The sequence below is a fragment of the Patagioenas fasciata genome, chromosome 3 (assembly GCF_037038585.1).
Source record: "Patagioenas fasciata isolate bPatFas1 chromosome 3, bPatFas1.hap1, whole genome shotgun sequence".
NCBI classification, from domain to species: Eukaryota; Metazoa; Chordata; class Aves; order Columbiformes; family Columbidae; genus Patagioenas; species Patagioenas fasciata.
Window position 1 is genome coordinate 60,146,039 of NC_092522.1, and position 16,571 is coordinate 60,162,609.

Consider the following 16,571-nt stretch of genomic DNA (forward strand, 5'->3'; position numbering starts at 1 on the left):
TACTAGAAATTTAAACAAGCTGGGGACATGCCCAGGCACTGCAAGGAGCTTGCCTGTACTGCTAAATGCAGAGGCAGGGCAGAGCCTGGAGCTACTGCCTGGCTCCCTGCTGACCTGCAACTCCTAGAGAGTTTTGGAGCTTAGAAGAATTTCCTAGCTTAAATGCAAGCTGTTTTGTCCCAGTCGGTCTTGGTGTCCCAATAACATTATCGGGCACATTTTCTTTATTGTTGTAGAAATACTGATAATTTTGAAAAGACTTTGGGGAATTTTTCCTTATGAAGTGATTGGATAAATTCCTCAATCTATAATTTTTTTCCCCCAGCCACTCAATGCTATGAGCTCTTTGTCACATCTGGCTTGGCTTTCACTAATTTAAATAACTGTGTTTTTATAAACATTGTTACTTCTTTGGATGTCCATCTTCCATTAAACATATGACAAAATAGGAGAGCAACTTTCTGGGACATCACTGGAAACATCCCTTCCACTTCCTATTTACTCCTACCGTTTGTTTCTTGCCTTTTGTGCAGCTATTAATTCAGGAAGGATTTGCTTTTTTCCTTTACATCATTCTACTTTGGTTTCTTTAAGAACCTTTGGGGAGGTATAGTGTCCCACAGGTTTTTCAGAAGTGATGCACACTGTATTTCAACTGGATCATTTTTTTCTACATTCTCATCAGCTCCTTCAATGACGTCTGAACTGCTGGGTCAGTCCTTCTTCATTCTGTCCTACTTGCCACCTGTCTACCCACACTGTTTTTCGAAATACCTGGCTTACTATGAAATCAAAATCCCCTATCTGTAATTCCTCTTTTAAAGTGCATAATACAACACAGTTAGTAGTTCAGCAGTTTCATACCTGACTTCTTTTAGAACTCCAGAGTGAATAACACCTGACCCTTGCTATTTGATCCCATTGGAAAACCTGATTTATTCTAAGCCACTTCAGCTGACTCTTCATTCTGAGATTCCTCTTCAGGCTTCTCCTCTCTGGAGGCTGAAACACAGAAACTCTCCTAAGCTCCTCTGTAATGAACTGTCATGTGAAGAATTCATGCATCTTTCACCATGTCTTTTATTTACTGGTAAGGTATTTGACCCTTGTCAGCCTTCCAGTTTGTCATGCTATGTTTACTCTAGGCCTGAATATTTTTTCGTATTACCAACATATAACAGGAGTAGTCAAAGAAGCTAAGTCCAAAGCAGAAATGCTAACTGATCTATGATTGCTATGATTGTCAGTCAGACACTACACCATTTGGCAAAATAGCACAAATACTAGAGTAGTAACTTACTATATCCAGAGATCCCTTCAAAACACCATTTCTATGATTCTGTGATTGCATAGTACAACACACAGGGCTTCAGTGAAGTTTTGGATGCAGAAGAAAGCAAATACATGCTCTATATTTGTGGCAGAATATCTCACAGAAGTGAGATGAAGGAAGCCAGCAGCTGCTGAACACACTGCTCTCAGCTGTTCCTAGCCTGTGTGATCCCCCAGAGAAGAACCACTATCCTCAAGGAGCATATCAGCTGCCATCAGGAACCAGCCTAATGACAAAAGGCAAGAGGATCCTGCAGAGAGAAAAAAGATGATGCAAAACTGTGTTCAATCTCCATGTTCTGTTTCTTTCATAGGCACCACCTGGCCAGAAAATAAGTGAGCATCCAGACACAGTAAACCATGTGTTGGTGTCAAGAAAGGATTGGGAGGTAATATGAGAGAAACCACAGTAGGTTCGGTTCCCAAAGACATGTTTGTATATCACAGGCAGCTGCAATAAGTCAGCCTCCTGGGCCTGAACCGTGGACCCTGGCCTGAACTGTGACGCCACTTTGGGCAGCACTGGCAGTTCAGTTTCTCCAGCCTTCAGTCTTTTAATGAGTTTGTTACTCTAGAAGAGTGAAACCCCACTGTGTGAGCTTAGTTCTTTCCTACCTAGACAGGCAGCAGTGATAAATTGAGTTTATTGTCCAAGGGAAGCTGCACAGACACTGTGCAGCTCCCCAGCAAGAAGTAGCTGACCTCTGGGATGTAGAGTCATCCGCAGCCTCCAAAACTCCTCAGTAAAATGACTCATCAGGTTAAGGGCAGGACATAGCATTTTTCTTTGGATGGGGATCTTTGCAACCATTCCATACTTCTACCCTCTCTGTTAAGGATCAGCACAATAACTGGTTTTCAGCTTTTGATGTACCATCAAATTCGCCTTTGGCATTAGCCAAAGAAACTGAAGATTTTTTGATTTTTTTTTTTCCCAACAATTCAGCGAATGTTTTAGAATGATTTGTAATACCAGGGTAAATTCTTAAGTGTTACATTATTGAGGAGTATAAAAGTAGAATGGCTGAAGATGACAGACATTTATTTGGTGTTACTCCAACTAAGCACTTCCAATCCAATAGCCTTTTCTGGAATACCCACAGATTCACATGTTAATTTGCTGACATTGGTTGTGACAAAGCAAAACACCCTGAGGTTGAAGAAAGATGTGTTAAAGTCTGTAAAATTATTGAATGTTCACAGTATTTTTTTATTTGTAACACATTTTAAATGACATTTTATTTCACTAGTTCTTTTCATGTAAATTTAGAGGAAAAACATGGTGCTTTTCTTTATGATCTCATTGATATCTCTGCAAAAAACCCAGCAACAGGCATCAAATATGTTAATATAAACTATATATGTAAAAAGAACAATCATTTCTAGAGAGGGACAGGACCAAAAAGAAAGCATTACACAAGAAACAGAAGATTGGTGCTGTGCTAGGCAGAAGCAGTGGTAGGTCCACTGAGCTTACACCAGACGGGAGGTAATATAGCAAAGACAAAGCAGAGGTAGTCATGTTAAGAGAAAAGGGTGGGGAGTGGTAAAGGGAAACCTTAGTAGAACAACTTGTGGAGATAACCACCTACATGACATTAAAACCTTGCCCTGGGTTTTACTCCAGTATAGGTAATCCTGATATCACTGAGTTTTCCTGAACAGTAGATTTACGTATACTGTGCTCTTTACTTCCTTTCTCCCACTCATTTCTAAATTACGTTTTATTGTTGATGTATATTTGTTTGGGGCCTGTAAGAGACCTGATGAAGTTCTGCTGTGGTTACCTAAAATCTACTGCTGCTTGTGACCTGTATTATTACTTTTAAACCAAAACACCCTGACGATTTCTTCAGACAGTGTTTTGCTCATCCCTATGGACAAATTCACTAATCCAGCAGTTTGTAGACCAAAACCAAATGCTATAGCCTCCCATCAGATTTTCTACAAAATCATTCTGCTCATGTTTTACCAAGTCCAAATGATCCCACAGCATGGGGTAATGTAGTTGTTTTTTTAAGAAAAGTGAGGAGGGAGGATATTCTTCATTCAATTAGTTTAAGGGACAAAAATCTCATTACATCCTCGTTATACTTCCGTCCAAAATGTGTATTTACTTTATACGTTTTACAAAGGGGTGCTGCCTGAATTGCCCATTGCTTCACTCCCTACCTATTGCAATGCCTTTTCTGAGAGTTTAGGGAGTCCCTGCTGTTAGAAGCCACTTCCTTGCCTGTCGGCTTTGTATGAGATGCTTCTTACAGGGATAACTTCAGCATAGTGAATTTATTCTCCCAGCTTTCCCTCAAAAATATTCAAGGCAGAGAGGCAGGCACCTCCAGGGCAGTTCAAAGCATTTATCACCAGAACTCTCATTTGAACTGAGATGAGATTCATCCTCCTTAGAAAAAAACAACAGACCATTGAAAAATCTTTCTGCTTCTCTGAATACATTAAATGAAACACTTTTCACTTCTTAATTTTCTTCCTATAAGGCATGGTTTCCAAATTTCCATTCATTGTGTATCACTTGGTGCCAACTAGCCTGCAAATACCAGTGCCTGTGTTGGTGTGGAAATGAGAACAGTACCCAAAGTTTCAGACACATGCATGACATTTCAGAAATGCATTCATATAGTAGACATTGTCCGTCCAGAAAAGTATATTTTCAGGAGGGACATATTCCTCCAGGGGTTATATTCTGCAACAGCTTTATTCACTTTATTGGCATCATACCAGGAGCTCCTACTCTTTTAATCGTTTGGTTTTTATCTACAAATATGTCACAGTTAATTTCAACTTTTTTTTAATTCCCAGAACCATAATTTTGTATTAAGACATACAAGGTTCAAATGAGTCTCCCTTACCAAGTTCAGTCATTATAAGCCAAAATAATAAAGAGCAAACATAAGTTTGAACACAAAACTGAAGCAAATTCTTCAGTGTCCTAAAAACTAACTCAAGAAAATTAAATAGTGATCAAATAAATAAATCCTTGGTTGTGTTATTTTTTCTGTTGTTTTCTGGTTTTTTTTTGTTTGTTTGGCTTTGTTTGTTTTATTTGGTTTTGGTTTTGCATGTTTTGGGGTTTGTTTTGTTTCACTTGCTGTTTGGGTCTTTTTGTGTTTCTTTGTTTTTAAACTGTATTAGTTATCCACATTCAAATTTAAAACTTTTAGCTGGTGAAGGGTCCAGAGGACAAATCTTATGAGGAGTGGCTGAGGGAACTGGAGCTGTTTAGCCTGGAGAAAAGGAGGCTGAGGGAGAGAGACCTTATCACTGTCTACAACTACCTGAAAGGAGATTTTAGCATGGAGGGTGTTGGTTTCTTCTCCTGAGTATCAAGCAATAGAATAATAAGAAATTGCCTCAAGTAGAACCAGGGTAGATTTAAACTGAACATTAGGAAAAATTTCTTCACCTAAAGAGTTGTCAGGCACGGGAACAGGCTGACCAGGGAAGTGGTTGATTCACCATCCCTGGAGGTGTTCAAAAGACATGTAGATGTGGTGCTAAGGGACATGGTTTAGTGGTGAACTTGATTGTGTTAGGTTAACGATTGGACTCAGCAATCTTAAAGTCCTTTTCCAACCAAAATGATTCCATGATTCCACTGCAGCACAACCAATAGACAGAAACACAGGCGGTGTGACTGCAAATGTGTAATTCCGCTGCTACTTCTTTTATTTTTATACAATTAACATGGAGTTTCTCTGCCACCTCTGATGGATGGTTTTCTTAGGAGAGAAAAGCTTTCTTACAATTATTCCATATTCCAATTCCAAATGACAGAGATAATGATAGCAATATAAAAAGGCAACATAAATGCTCTATCAAATGCTTTAAAAAATTAGTCTTGTGTTGCTCTGTAATGAACTGCATTAAGCCAGGGACCATCAGCACAGAGGGAGGTTATAGTTATTAGCAACACCAATAGGAGGCCTCCTGTTCAGAGTTCATCTAGTGATGATACTCATCTTCTCCATTATTAAGGATTAATGTCAATGCATGAATTCTGATCCATCATAAGCTGGTGCTTAGACTTGGTCTGAAATAAAAAATCTCTTACACATTGTACAAATAACTTTTGTGTTAGTGTTATGATGCCACCATTCTCTGCTTTTATCTAATTGCATGATGATATAAGGAACCCTGATTTGTAAATCTTTCAGAGCAAGAGGGTTTGACTGCCTTAATAATCAGATCCCTAACACATTTGGATCCACCAGGTTGTATTTATCCCTCTGACTCAATATGCAAGGGAGCTGGGAAGAAGGCTTTCTTCTGATGCTGCATACTAACAGCATTACAAGACAAAAATAAGATATTTACAGAAAGAGGCTGTAACAGTAAAAAGATGTGCAGAAACACCCAATAGATGCATCATTTACATGTGATTGTTACATGCGTTGAGCCCTCCCATTCCCTGTTCTTTTGTTTTCTGATTCACTGGAACATCAGATGCAAGGAATTATTCCAATGAGGGAATATTAAAAAGTAATTAAGTTTAAACAGCCTATATCATCTCTGTACTATTGACCTATATAAGCAAACACTCAGTAAAAGACGTTGGATACACTCACATACTCTTTAAGCAATAAGAGAATCTGAATTATCCTGAACTATAAAATGCACAAACATATAAAATACACAAATATACTGTCTCCAAAGTGCTGAGGTTTGTTTGCTGCATCAGTTGTGAGGAGTCTTACCTGCTTCTTCCAAGAAGTATCAACACTGTAATTCATCCTTTTTTGTGTGTTAGAAAACATGGTTCAGAAACAGCACATAAGATGCAGCCACCCAAAGTGCCTCATCTTGTCATCAACAAGATGAGCAGCATAAATTATTTCACAGAAAACAAATGATGCTCATGATGAAATACGACATCACGTTGGAAAGGTGATGCGTGTGTTCTACAGCAGTATGAAATCTTATTTGGGGCTCCTCCTGGCATTTGTATGGCAAAATTTTCAAATTACACGGCAAAGGACACCACCACCAGAGTCATTTTCTTCTCTGCTGCCATTTATTAACAGAAGTGCTAGCCAAGGTGAACTGAATTTACTGTCTGTAATAAAAATAAAATTTAAGAAAGCGCATCATAGAAAATATACCTTCTACTTCGACAACAGGTCTGCCAGAGCACATATAGGCCTGTAGATTACCAGGACATGGCTGCCATTGCAAGGTCTGAGGACACTGGAGATGCCTCTGAATTTCCGGTTGTCTTCCTGTGCCACACTATTACAGCGGCTTTTGCATTTTACTAGACTTATGCAGGCATTTCATGAAGGACAGAAGCATGCCACAGTCCTTAACACCAGCATGAGAGTGTTTTCCATGAAACAAACTCCCAACCCTCATCTTTTAGAATGGTCTACAAACCAGCTTTAACAATTTGCTGGCTGCCATTCATGAATGTTGAATAATTTCATTTAAAATCATCCCCTCTGAGACATCAGCTGTATGGCAGGTTGTGGGTTTCCACTGATCTCATGCCCCTCATTTTTCCATAGGCAATAATTACCCCTTTTTGCCTCTATATTTATCACTTCTCTTTTCCTAACACACACCTTGGCCTCTCAGGTGTTATCTTGCTTTTCCTCACAGAGCAACTTTTTCCTCCTTGGTTTCCATTTACTCCTTCTGTTTCAGGTCCGGAGAGGGCCGATGTGCCAAACAGCATCTCCATTTTTCCACCTGCATCAGATGTTGTGAACCCACTGTAAAACTTGCTCAGATGAAGCCTGAAACCATCACACTTCCAGCAGTAACACTATTACTTCCACTCACACATAAACCTGCAATTTTTCTCCCTCGCTTGCTGTCTCTCTAACACCCAGCAGGCTGTGCTACGGGATCAGTTTGCTCCATCGGAAAAACTTGCTGAGACCCTTTTGCAAGCAGCTGTGCTTTCCCACCAGCAATACAAGGAGAACTTGCATCTTGTGCCTGCCTGAGACTGACAGTGCTCAGAAGTGGAAAGATGAAAGAAACACATTTCCCCATCAAAATAACAGAGCAGTTTGCCACCATGCACATCCCATGTATTACCAAGGCTTCTGTCAGACAATTTTAAACATCCCGTTGTGACAACTAGGTCATTCCTTGAATACAGGAAAATAACACAGGAACTTTCCCTGTGTCAGTAGGTTCTTTCTTCCAGCAGGAAGAAATAGTCCATGATAACATGAGAAGAATGATAACTGAGCCCTTCTAAAATATTGATGAAACAGGGTCAGGCACCAGGAACAACACCTTTGCCCTCTGTGTTGCCAGTGAACATAATGACCCCAAGCTCACAGGTACCTGTCTGGAAGTCTGGTGGAACGCAGCAGCTTTTTTTTAGGCAGATAAAATAAAGTACAAATCATTATGAGCAACTCATTTCTATTTTTATAGAACTTTGGAATCTGTTATATTTTGTACTACCACAGGAGAGTGTAAATCAAAAGCCAGAGGAAAAAAAAAAGAGGCACTTCAAGCCAGTGAGGTGCAGCTTCATAGCTGGTGTCAGCAGGTGCAGGTATGGTGCTCCAGCCCCAACCATTGCCTCTCTCATGCCTGCGCCAGCATCCCTGCAGCAAGCATGCCAACAGGCATCTTAAGGAAACATAGTATTGTTTTTTGTAGAGTTTGGCTTCCAGGCCCAGAAACAAAACTTTTGGTCATGCATGAGGCATGGAAGGGAAGCGATCATCGCACTGTACTCAGTGCTGGTGAGGCCCCAAGTTGAATACTGTGTTCAGTTTTGTGCCCCTCACTATAGGAAAGATGGGGAGGTGCTGGAGAGAGTTCAGAGGAGGGTGACAAGGCTGATGAGGGGTCTGGAGGACAAGTCTTACGAGGAGTAGCTGAGAGAACTGGGGCTATTTAGCCTGGAGAAAAGGAGGCTAAGGGGAGACCTTATTGCTGTCTACAACTACCTAAAAGGAGGTTGTAGCATGGAGAGTGTTGGTCTCTTCTCCCAAGTAGCAAGCGATAGGATGAGATGAAATGGCCTCAAGTTGTGTCAGAGGAGGTTCAGATTCGATATTAGGAAACATTTCTTCATGGAAGCGGTTGAGAAACAGTGGAACAGGCTGCCCAGGGAAGTAGTTGAGTCACCATGCCTGGAGGTGTTTAGAAGACATGTGGAAGAGGTTCTTAGGGACATGGTTTACTGTTAGAGTTAGGTTATGGTTGGACTTGATGATCTTATGGGTTTCTTCCAACCAAAATGATTCTATGATTCTATGAAAGCAAGGGCACAGGCTGAGATCACTGTAAAACCCACATGAAAACTGTTCCTTCAGGTTGTCTTCACAACCGTGTGTTGGCAGAGGGGAAAAAGGGAAGTCACCATTTGGTGAAAGTGAAGCTATAGCTTTGTGGGAAGCAGAGTCAAGCTAATGGCCTGCTCCTAAAAGGAAGAGGTCGCTCTCTTCCCTCCTACTTACACAGCTCTTCTTCCTTCTGCTTCTGCCTTCACAATCCAGTTGCCTCCCTTGTGAGGGCTCTGGTAGGCACTGAACCTCTGCATAAGCAGATTTTATTCAGCGTGACAGTAGACAACTATCCAACTTGCTGTGTCTGTTCCTTGCTATTTGACTCAGCCGAGCTGACAGAGGTGCCAAATGATGAGCAGATTAGCCTGAGGCAAGCAGTGGGAGCATGTAGGAGATTAGGGGAACAGAGGGGGACAGGGACAGTCTTTCTTCAGGACAGCCAATCCCTTAGACCAGGGCTGTCAAACTCATTTTCACCAGGGACCACATCAGCCTCACAGTTGCCTTCAAAGGGCTGACGGTAATTTTAGGACTGTATACAGGTAGGAGTAGTTACATTTATACAGCCCTAAAATTACGTTCTGCCTTTTGAAAGCAATTGTGAGGCTGATGTGGCCCCTGGTGAAAATGAGTTTGACACCCCCAATTTAGACAATATCATTGCTCGGGAAACACACCTTCATGGTGCTGCTATCTGGCTGGCCTGTTCAGCTAAACTGAAACTCTTTTGAAAAAGACCCCAACTGTCTTTTGATTGAAAAAGGCAGCTCTGTGAGCTAAAAAAAGAAAAAATAAATTAAAAAAAAAATCAAACAATGTCCCATACTTGTCAGAAGGGACCATTCTTCCTTCAGGGTGGCTACAGCAACCAATTAATTTAACAGCAGTTTCAAAAATTACATTGCCAAATAGTGGAAGGCATTCCTCAGTCAAACCATTCATTGATTCTTCCTTGTTCCAGATTATTCAATTTAATAGTAATATTAGTCCAAAGGGGAAATAGCTTGTTTAAAGAATGAACAAATCCTTATTTTAATATATAGGAGTAAACAGAAAAATACGCAGTGAAAAGTGAAAAAAAGGCTGAGCAAAATATTCTCTCATTTCAGTGTCTAATTGACAAGTGCAAACATAAGGCTCTCATTCTGCAAGATGTGTGTGTCATTCCATTAAAATCAAGTCACATGTGTGGGCAACAAGCAGTAAAAAGGCAGCGCTGAGTGCAAACATTGTGCTTTGGGTTTGAAACCAGTGAAAAAAAAACCAGACAGATAAAATACCAAATTGGGATTCTATATACCTTCATGGTGCTGCAGGCCCTGCCCCTGCCTAACAGATATCCTTGCAAATACTCCTCTGTGTATGGCTTCCCCTGGCTAAACAGAGGATAATGGAATAGACACTGCCCATTCCTCCTTTGGTCTGTCCTCAGCACTAAAAGCTTTGCACAAGAGCACTGCTATTAGTATGCACATAGGACATTTCACCAGGTGATTTGTTTTGCTAAACATTCATAAATAAAGTGACTTACCTGAATCTTTGCTAGACTAGTGTGAGTTTCTCTTCACATGAAAACAGATGTTTTCACATGGTCTTTATTTTTAGGTGGGAGAAGGTTAAACTGCCATAAGCAACTTCAAGAGTCAGAATAATCTGGGTAGGTCCTAAAGCATCTAGGATTAAAGGAGTATTAGAGTTTACACAGTTCCTAATCTGTGGTATGATGACATAAGTTATTTGTCCTATAAAAATGCCATACCCCTACATCCTCAAAATGGACATCTTGCAGGCCACATGGGGTACATAAGCCTCAGACACTATGGTAGCTACAATCATTTCCAAAATAAATTAGTTTTCTGCATTAAAGGCTGAGTCATCTGAAGTCAATAATTTCAACGTAATACATCAAAGTTGATGAACTATCAATTAACTGCATGCTTATTTAATTTTTAACTTTCCGTCAGATGATAAACCACTCCCCTTCAGATTTTTATCAAGAAAAAATAAATTGGAAAAAATATTCATTTTTCCAGAGCAGACAGGTCTTGGAACTTCTCCTATAGCAAATTCCAAGGAATGTGGTACTCTACTCAACACCTGAAAATCTTTTTTTCAATGTTGAAATGCCTAGCTTCAGGCAAGCTTCGGTCCTGTTACACTTCTGCAGAGAGACAAGAATTTCAGTCTGATCTTAGCCAAGAGCTTTTTTGTTCTGTTTTTCATTTTCCTTTTTTCTCCTCAATTTTTGTTTTAGTTAATGATGAAGCCAGTTCTTAAAAATGCAAGAATGTGGCAGCTTGCAGCAGACCAAAATAGGATAAATCTTCAAGCCATCAAGGAAATGCTGACTGACAATGTAAAATGTCTGCTGCTTCAAAATGCCCCACACAAAACAGGAAATACCACTTTGGCTCTCCTGCTACAAGAAAACCACTTTGGCTTCCTGTTAACAGAAAGAGATGTCTCATATAAATGAAGTAAAGCCAGGCCCTCATTGCAATTGGTCACTTCTGTACCACCAAACAAAACAAACGCAAAACAAAACCAAAAAAGCCCAAACCCCAAACTTCAACCACAGCACATGGAGTTCCTTACCAAAGAAGTATGCTTACATGAAGTCCCTTACTACTTTGAGTTTAAAAAAGAAGTTTTTATATTAAATCTGTTATAGACATTTAAGCTTACAGGCTCACAAAATAGATGTAGCATACCCATATTTTTTCCTAGTTAGAAAAAATTTTACATTCTGAAATTTACAACACATTATATATCCTTGTTTATTCCTGTTTTAGGTAAAACCCAGTACTGATCAAATAATCAGAAGTAGATCCAGAAACAATTCACAGAATTCACAGTCCCCACATGAAACATCTCCCATCTTAGGAAAGAAAATGTGATCCCACCTCATTCTAGTAGCTCGTGAGATCTACTCCGCCAAAACAGAGAGATTCAACTGCCAGAAAAGCCACCAGAGACAGGCTACAGAAACAGCTGAAATTAGGTATTGTCATTAAGTTACTCCACAATATGCATAGTTGGACTTACAGCACAAATACCAAAAGGCTTTACTGACAAAGGAATAGTTCTGCATGTGCTCATGTGCACGCACACACACTTTGTCCTGAAAAAGTACATAAAACAAGTTCCATGACACAGATGGTTAAAGACTTTTGGACATTCACTAGGGATGCACAGTTTCCCTGCACTATGAAACAATGATGCAGGCCTTCCAAATTCAGATTCCCCTAGATACCCGAAATATCACTGAGCAAAGCACAGAGTTGTCCAAGTTTCTCTTGCCGAGGTTGGTCCCTGCTGCATCCACAAGCTGTAGCTGACAGCTTGTGCAAACTTCTTGCTCTGACCAAGGCTTTTGCATTGCTGCGCAACCCCTTCTGATGAATCCAGCACCAGCTCAAAATCTTCATAAATCAGCAATGCTGGAAAATTAATCCTGTTTTCTACAGTTTTCATTTCACATGTTTTTCCATTTGCTTCAGTTCTAAATAGTAGCTGAAGAGAAAGGAGATAGGCTCCCAGCACTGCATGTGCATAAAAGCCATACATTTGTTTTCTTGAACACACACAAATTTGCTAAAATAATAACTGCATTAAAGTAACCCTATTCAAGAATTTTGTGTTCTTTTCTAAGAGGATGATGCAGCCCATCCTCAAGAGGTTTCCAAAACCTCAGTAGTTCAATAATAACTATCTACTGATCATTGGAAAGAGTAATTTAAAGCTATTTTGGGCTACATAATGTGTCAAAACCAAGAGTGGAATTTGGGCAGTCCAAGGTCAGTCTCTATATTTGGGAAACCTGTTTTGTCTATGTTCATACAAGCATCATGTGAAAAGAGCCAACACAGCACGTGAAGGCCACATAATGCTTTCCTTTGTATAGTGCGAATCTACTTCAGCAAACAGAGGTGACTAGGACTTTGCTCACAACTGCAAGGCACTGACTTGTCTGTCCCAGTTCAATAGGTCACTTAGATCTTTAAAACAAGCACATGCTTAAGTGAAGATGCTTTTGAAGAAAAATGGTGTTTACACACTTTGTTTCATGAGAAACTCGCACTTGCAAAAGAAAATGGACATGCAAGCTGACCTTCGTTATTTACGAGTGATTTAGCCCCAGGTAGTTTTGTCTCAGATGGATCAAGTAGATTAATCCCTACACTCCCAATTTTCATTGTCACCAACTTCCAGGTCTCAGCTAACATTTGTTCCCCAGCAGCAGACTAGTCCAAATTATCAAGTTCTGACCCAACACTAGTCTTTGCCCTCATGCTCCTAAACCTTTTTATACCTGAGGAAGTGATGCTATCCCCAAGCATAGCTCTGCTTCTGCATTCAACCAGCCCACATTTCCCCTGACTCTCTGCCATTAAAGCCTGTATCAAAGAAACCTACATTTGTCCCCTTTCTTCTAGTTTACTGCCTGGTCCTCGGCTTTCACACTCAACACAGGCTTAACTGTAATCTTTGGATACATTGGAACACAATTGCAAGTTTCTATTTCACAAGAAAAGCTGCTGAGGGTTAAAAATGCAGTATCTATAGTGAAATTTATCACTACACAGGTAGAAAAGGTTTCACACATTCCCACTAACACTATAAACTTTTGTTTTCTCAGTCAAGCTATGAAAAAACACGTAATGTATAAAGACAGGTAAATACAGGTGCATCTGTATAGTGTATTTTGTTTTAAAAGATAAACTGCGTTGAAAACTAATTCAAAAGAATATCTTTATGAAACAGCCAACAGAAGGGTCAGTTGTCACAGTTCCTATAGTGGCATTAATTTAAGAATGGTGGGCTAATTCTCGCTTTTCAAAATTCAGCACTCTGCAAAGGTCCCCATACTTGTACACACACAGAAGACAGGAAGGCAAAAAAAGAAAATAAACAACAAACCTTGTGCTGAGGACAATGAAGACAAAGAGTTATGATCCTGCAGCAAAACCTCGTAACCTACCTATATTTGTTTGTCCAAAGGGAAATCCTGAAACATTCTAGAAAACTTATTTTCCTGCCCTAAATTGTACAGATTTTCTTCATCTAAATCTCAAAGCTAGAAAGATAGAAGAAAAAGTTACAGCAGATGTCCCAGGGTAGTCTCAGGTGTAGAGCCATTACTGTGATTCATAATGGAACAAAAAACAAAGAAACATTTCAAGTCAACCTGCAAGCACTCACATCTGGGTGGGTCTGGTCCATGCATGCCTATCTACATTAGGAAATTCAGCATATATAAATATATAAATAAAACATATATACAGTATATAGTCACATTCATATAAGCCATAAAATGACATATATTTACAAAAATATTTGCGGCTATGTTTTACACCTTCAGGTCCACATCACGAATTTAATTATTTAGCTTCTGTCTTGTGAACATGACCATCTTACTAAGTAGGAATCTGGGGCGCATTTGTACCTTATATATTCAACATTGTCAAAAATAAGAAAGAGGAAAATCATCTTACAGGAAATTCTACCAAGTCCATAAGAAAAGTTGAAACTTGTTGAAGCATTATCTGCCTCACTGAAGAGTAAATTACATGTTAGCAAATGTTGAGAGATCTTCTCTTCTTCATGTTGAAAGAACAGTACCTTGATCTGGTCCATAAATAAGTTTGAAACTCATAAAACATCAGGCAGAGCACAAACTGGGTGCCTGGCAGCTGTCTGTAGTATAAACTCATACATAATTACTATTTTATTTGACTCAGTTTAAACTGGTAGAGTGATTAAAGTGAATGAATGTAGAGATGAAAATTCATACATCAGGTTACTTTACAGGGTAAAAAGGTAGAGAGTAGACAATATCCTGTTGGCATTGTTTTAGCTTCCTTTAACTGTAAGCTACATGGTTGAAACAACCACAAGGATCTCACTTTCATACAGTACATATTATGCAGTTCTGTATAACTTCCAGGAGTTAGGCATATTTGATTTACATCTCCAAAGATGGAAAAACATTTCTTAGCTGCTTCATAAAAAAAGTCTTCTTGGGTATGCAGCCCAGGTTCAGGCATGCTTTTTGAATTTGGGGGATTCACCCTTTTGACATGAAGTAAGTTTTGCAAGGAGAATTAAAGCTTTGGAGAAGAGCTTGTTTTCCTTTCAAAAAACACTTGGAAAAAAAGCAAACCTCAAAATGCAGCAGTTTAAGGTGCTTGTACATGAAAACTCGTGGGGAGAAATCTTGCCATGAACCATTGAACCATGGCCTCAGACAGCACTTTCAGCAATAGGCTGTGGAGTCACCTCTTGCTCCTCACTGTTCTCTGCGGACATGTCCTGGACCTCCTGCTGCTGATAAATGTCTTGAACCAGCATGATGTTTGTGTTCCTCCATTCTCTGTACTTCATTGCTGTCAATTTTGGGTCCTCTAGCAACTGGTTAATTGTGGCCAGGTCATGTTCTTTACACTGGGAAGAGAACAAGTGGTTATTTCCCACAGAAACTGTCAGGCTCATTGTCCATAACAAAAACACACAGAGAACATTAGAGAACCCTCTCACAACAAGAGAGCAAATTATTCACCCTCCTGGCAACTTGTTCCCTTTTTTAGAAGGCAGATCAAAGGTAAGTCCACAGCAGAAATTCATCCCAGTTGAAGACAATATTATGATTTCGTGTAGATTTTTTATTTTATGGGGTTCTCAGCAAAACTTCATGAAAGAAAATCCATGTGAAATTTAGACATTGTTATGCTATCTCGTAAGTTAGTACTTGCATGAAACTAGACACAACGGCATTTATTTCTATAAATCACATTGGTTCCAACTTTCTCAAAAAGTACTTATTCCCTGATCACATTATAGATATCTCTTCTCTGGGAGCTAGACAGAAAATAATTTTGGAGATGAGCCATGCAATGGCAGCAGTGTGGCTAGAGTACATGTTGCTGCTAATACATCTACCACCAGCTACTACTAATAAATCTTGCCTTTACTTTAAGACAAAAGCAACTCAGATCATATATTGCAGGCACCCTGGTTCAATTTTAAGACAAGAACAGTCACTGATACAGGAACACTGAGACCCTTTATGTCCAAGAATCACAGAATGCTTGAAGATGGAAGGGATCTCTGAAGGTCCCATGGTTCAAACCTCTTCCTCAAGCAGGCTGTCTAAAATTATGTTCTAATGGCTTTTGAATATCTCCAAGGATGGAGACTCCTCAGCCTCTCTGGCCAACCTCTGGCAGTGCTTGGTCAAGCTCACAGTGAAAAAGTGTTTCTTGATGTTCCAATGGAACCTCCTGTGTTTCAGTTTGTGTCTGGCATCTCTGGTTCTACCACTGGATATCACTGAAAAAAGCCTGGCTCTCTCTTTTTACATATTCCTTTCAGATATTTATATTAATTGATGTCTTCACATTTTCTGACACAATGAACCACTTTGCTTTTCCAGCTCTTATTGCCTATCCATGCATTGGACCACAGGATAACGAAGCCCTAATTAGCAGCTACAGTTTCTTAATGGAAGCACCAGGCCACACTAACAAACCTTTACTGCTTTTGCCTGGCTCCATACCCTGCCCTGTTTGTGTATGGAAGTAATGGAATCGCTCTAACCATCTCCTGCTGCCACCAGTTTCATTATGCCCGAGGACACACTGTGCTAGTGGCTGCCTTGAAAACACCTTAAAAATACCCTCACACATTCACAACACTCACTTCATAATACTAGCAATTGGCTGTTTACACATCCATATCCCACTACTACTTTAATGAACTATGAGCTACTCTAATGCCTGTGATACCTGAGCCACTTTTTAAACACAAATCTTCTTAAACTGTTGGTTTACAGAGATCCTACCTTAAAGACCTAGTGCCAGCCCTTGTAAGAGGGTTTCTGGCATTGATGCAAGAGATATGTGCAGCTAGCCTAAGAGAAGAAGAGGAGATAGGTAAGAAGGAAGATAAGAGTATTTACAGTGGAAAAAC

The 16,571-nt window shown here is 39.8% G+C and overlaps 1 protein-coding gene across 3 annotated transcripts in view; it reads right to left on the reverse strand.

Annotated features, from left to right (window-relative positions):
- Window positions 1–11,232: 11,232 nt before the first annotated feature.
- The window catches only part of IPCEF1 (interaction protein for cytohesin exchange factors 1), a 45,041-nt gene continuing 39,702 nt past the window's right edge, over window positions 11,233–16,571 (reverse strand). For all 3 annotated transcript variants that reach the window (XM_071806438.1, XM_071806437.1, XM_065833649.2), the window contains one exon: window positions 11,233–15,047. In XM_071806438.1, the coding sequence (XP_071662539.1) occupies window positions 14,847–15,047 (201 nt within the window). In that variant the 3' untranslated portion in view covers window positions 11,233–14,846. The remainder of the gene's footprint in view (window positions 15,048–16,571) is intronic.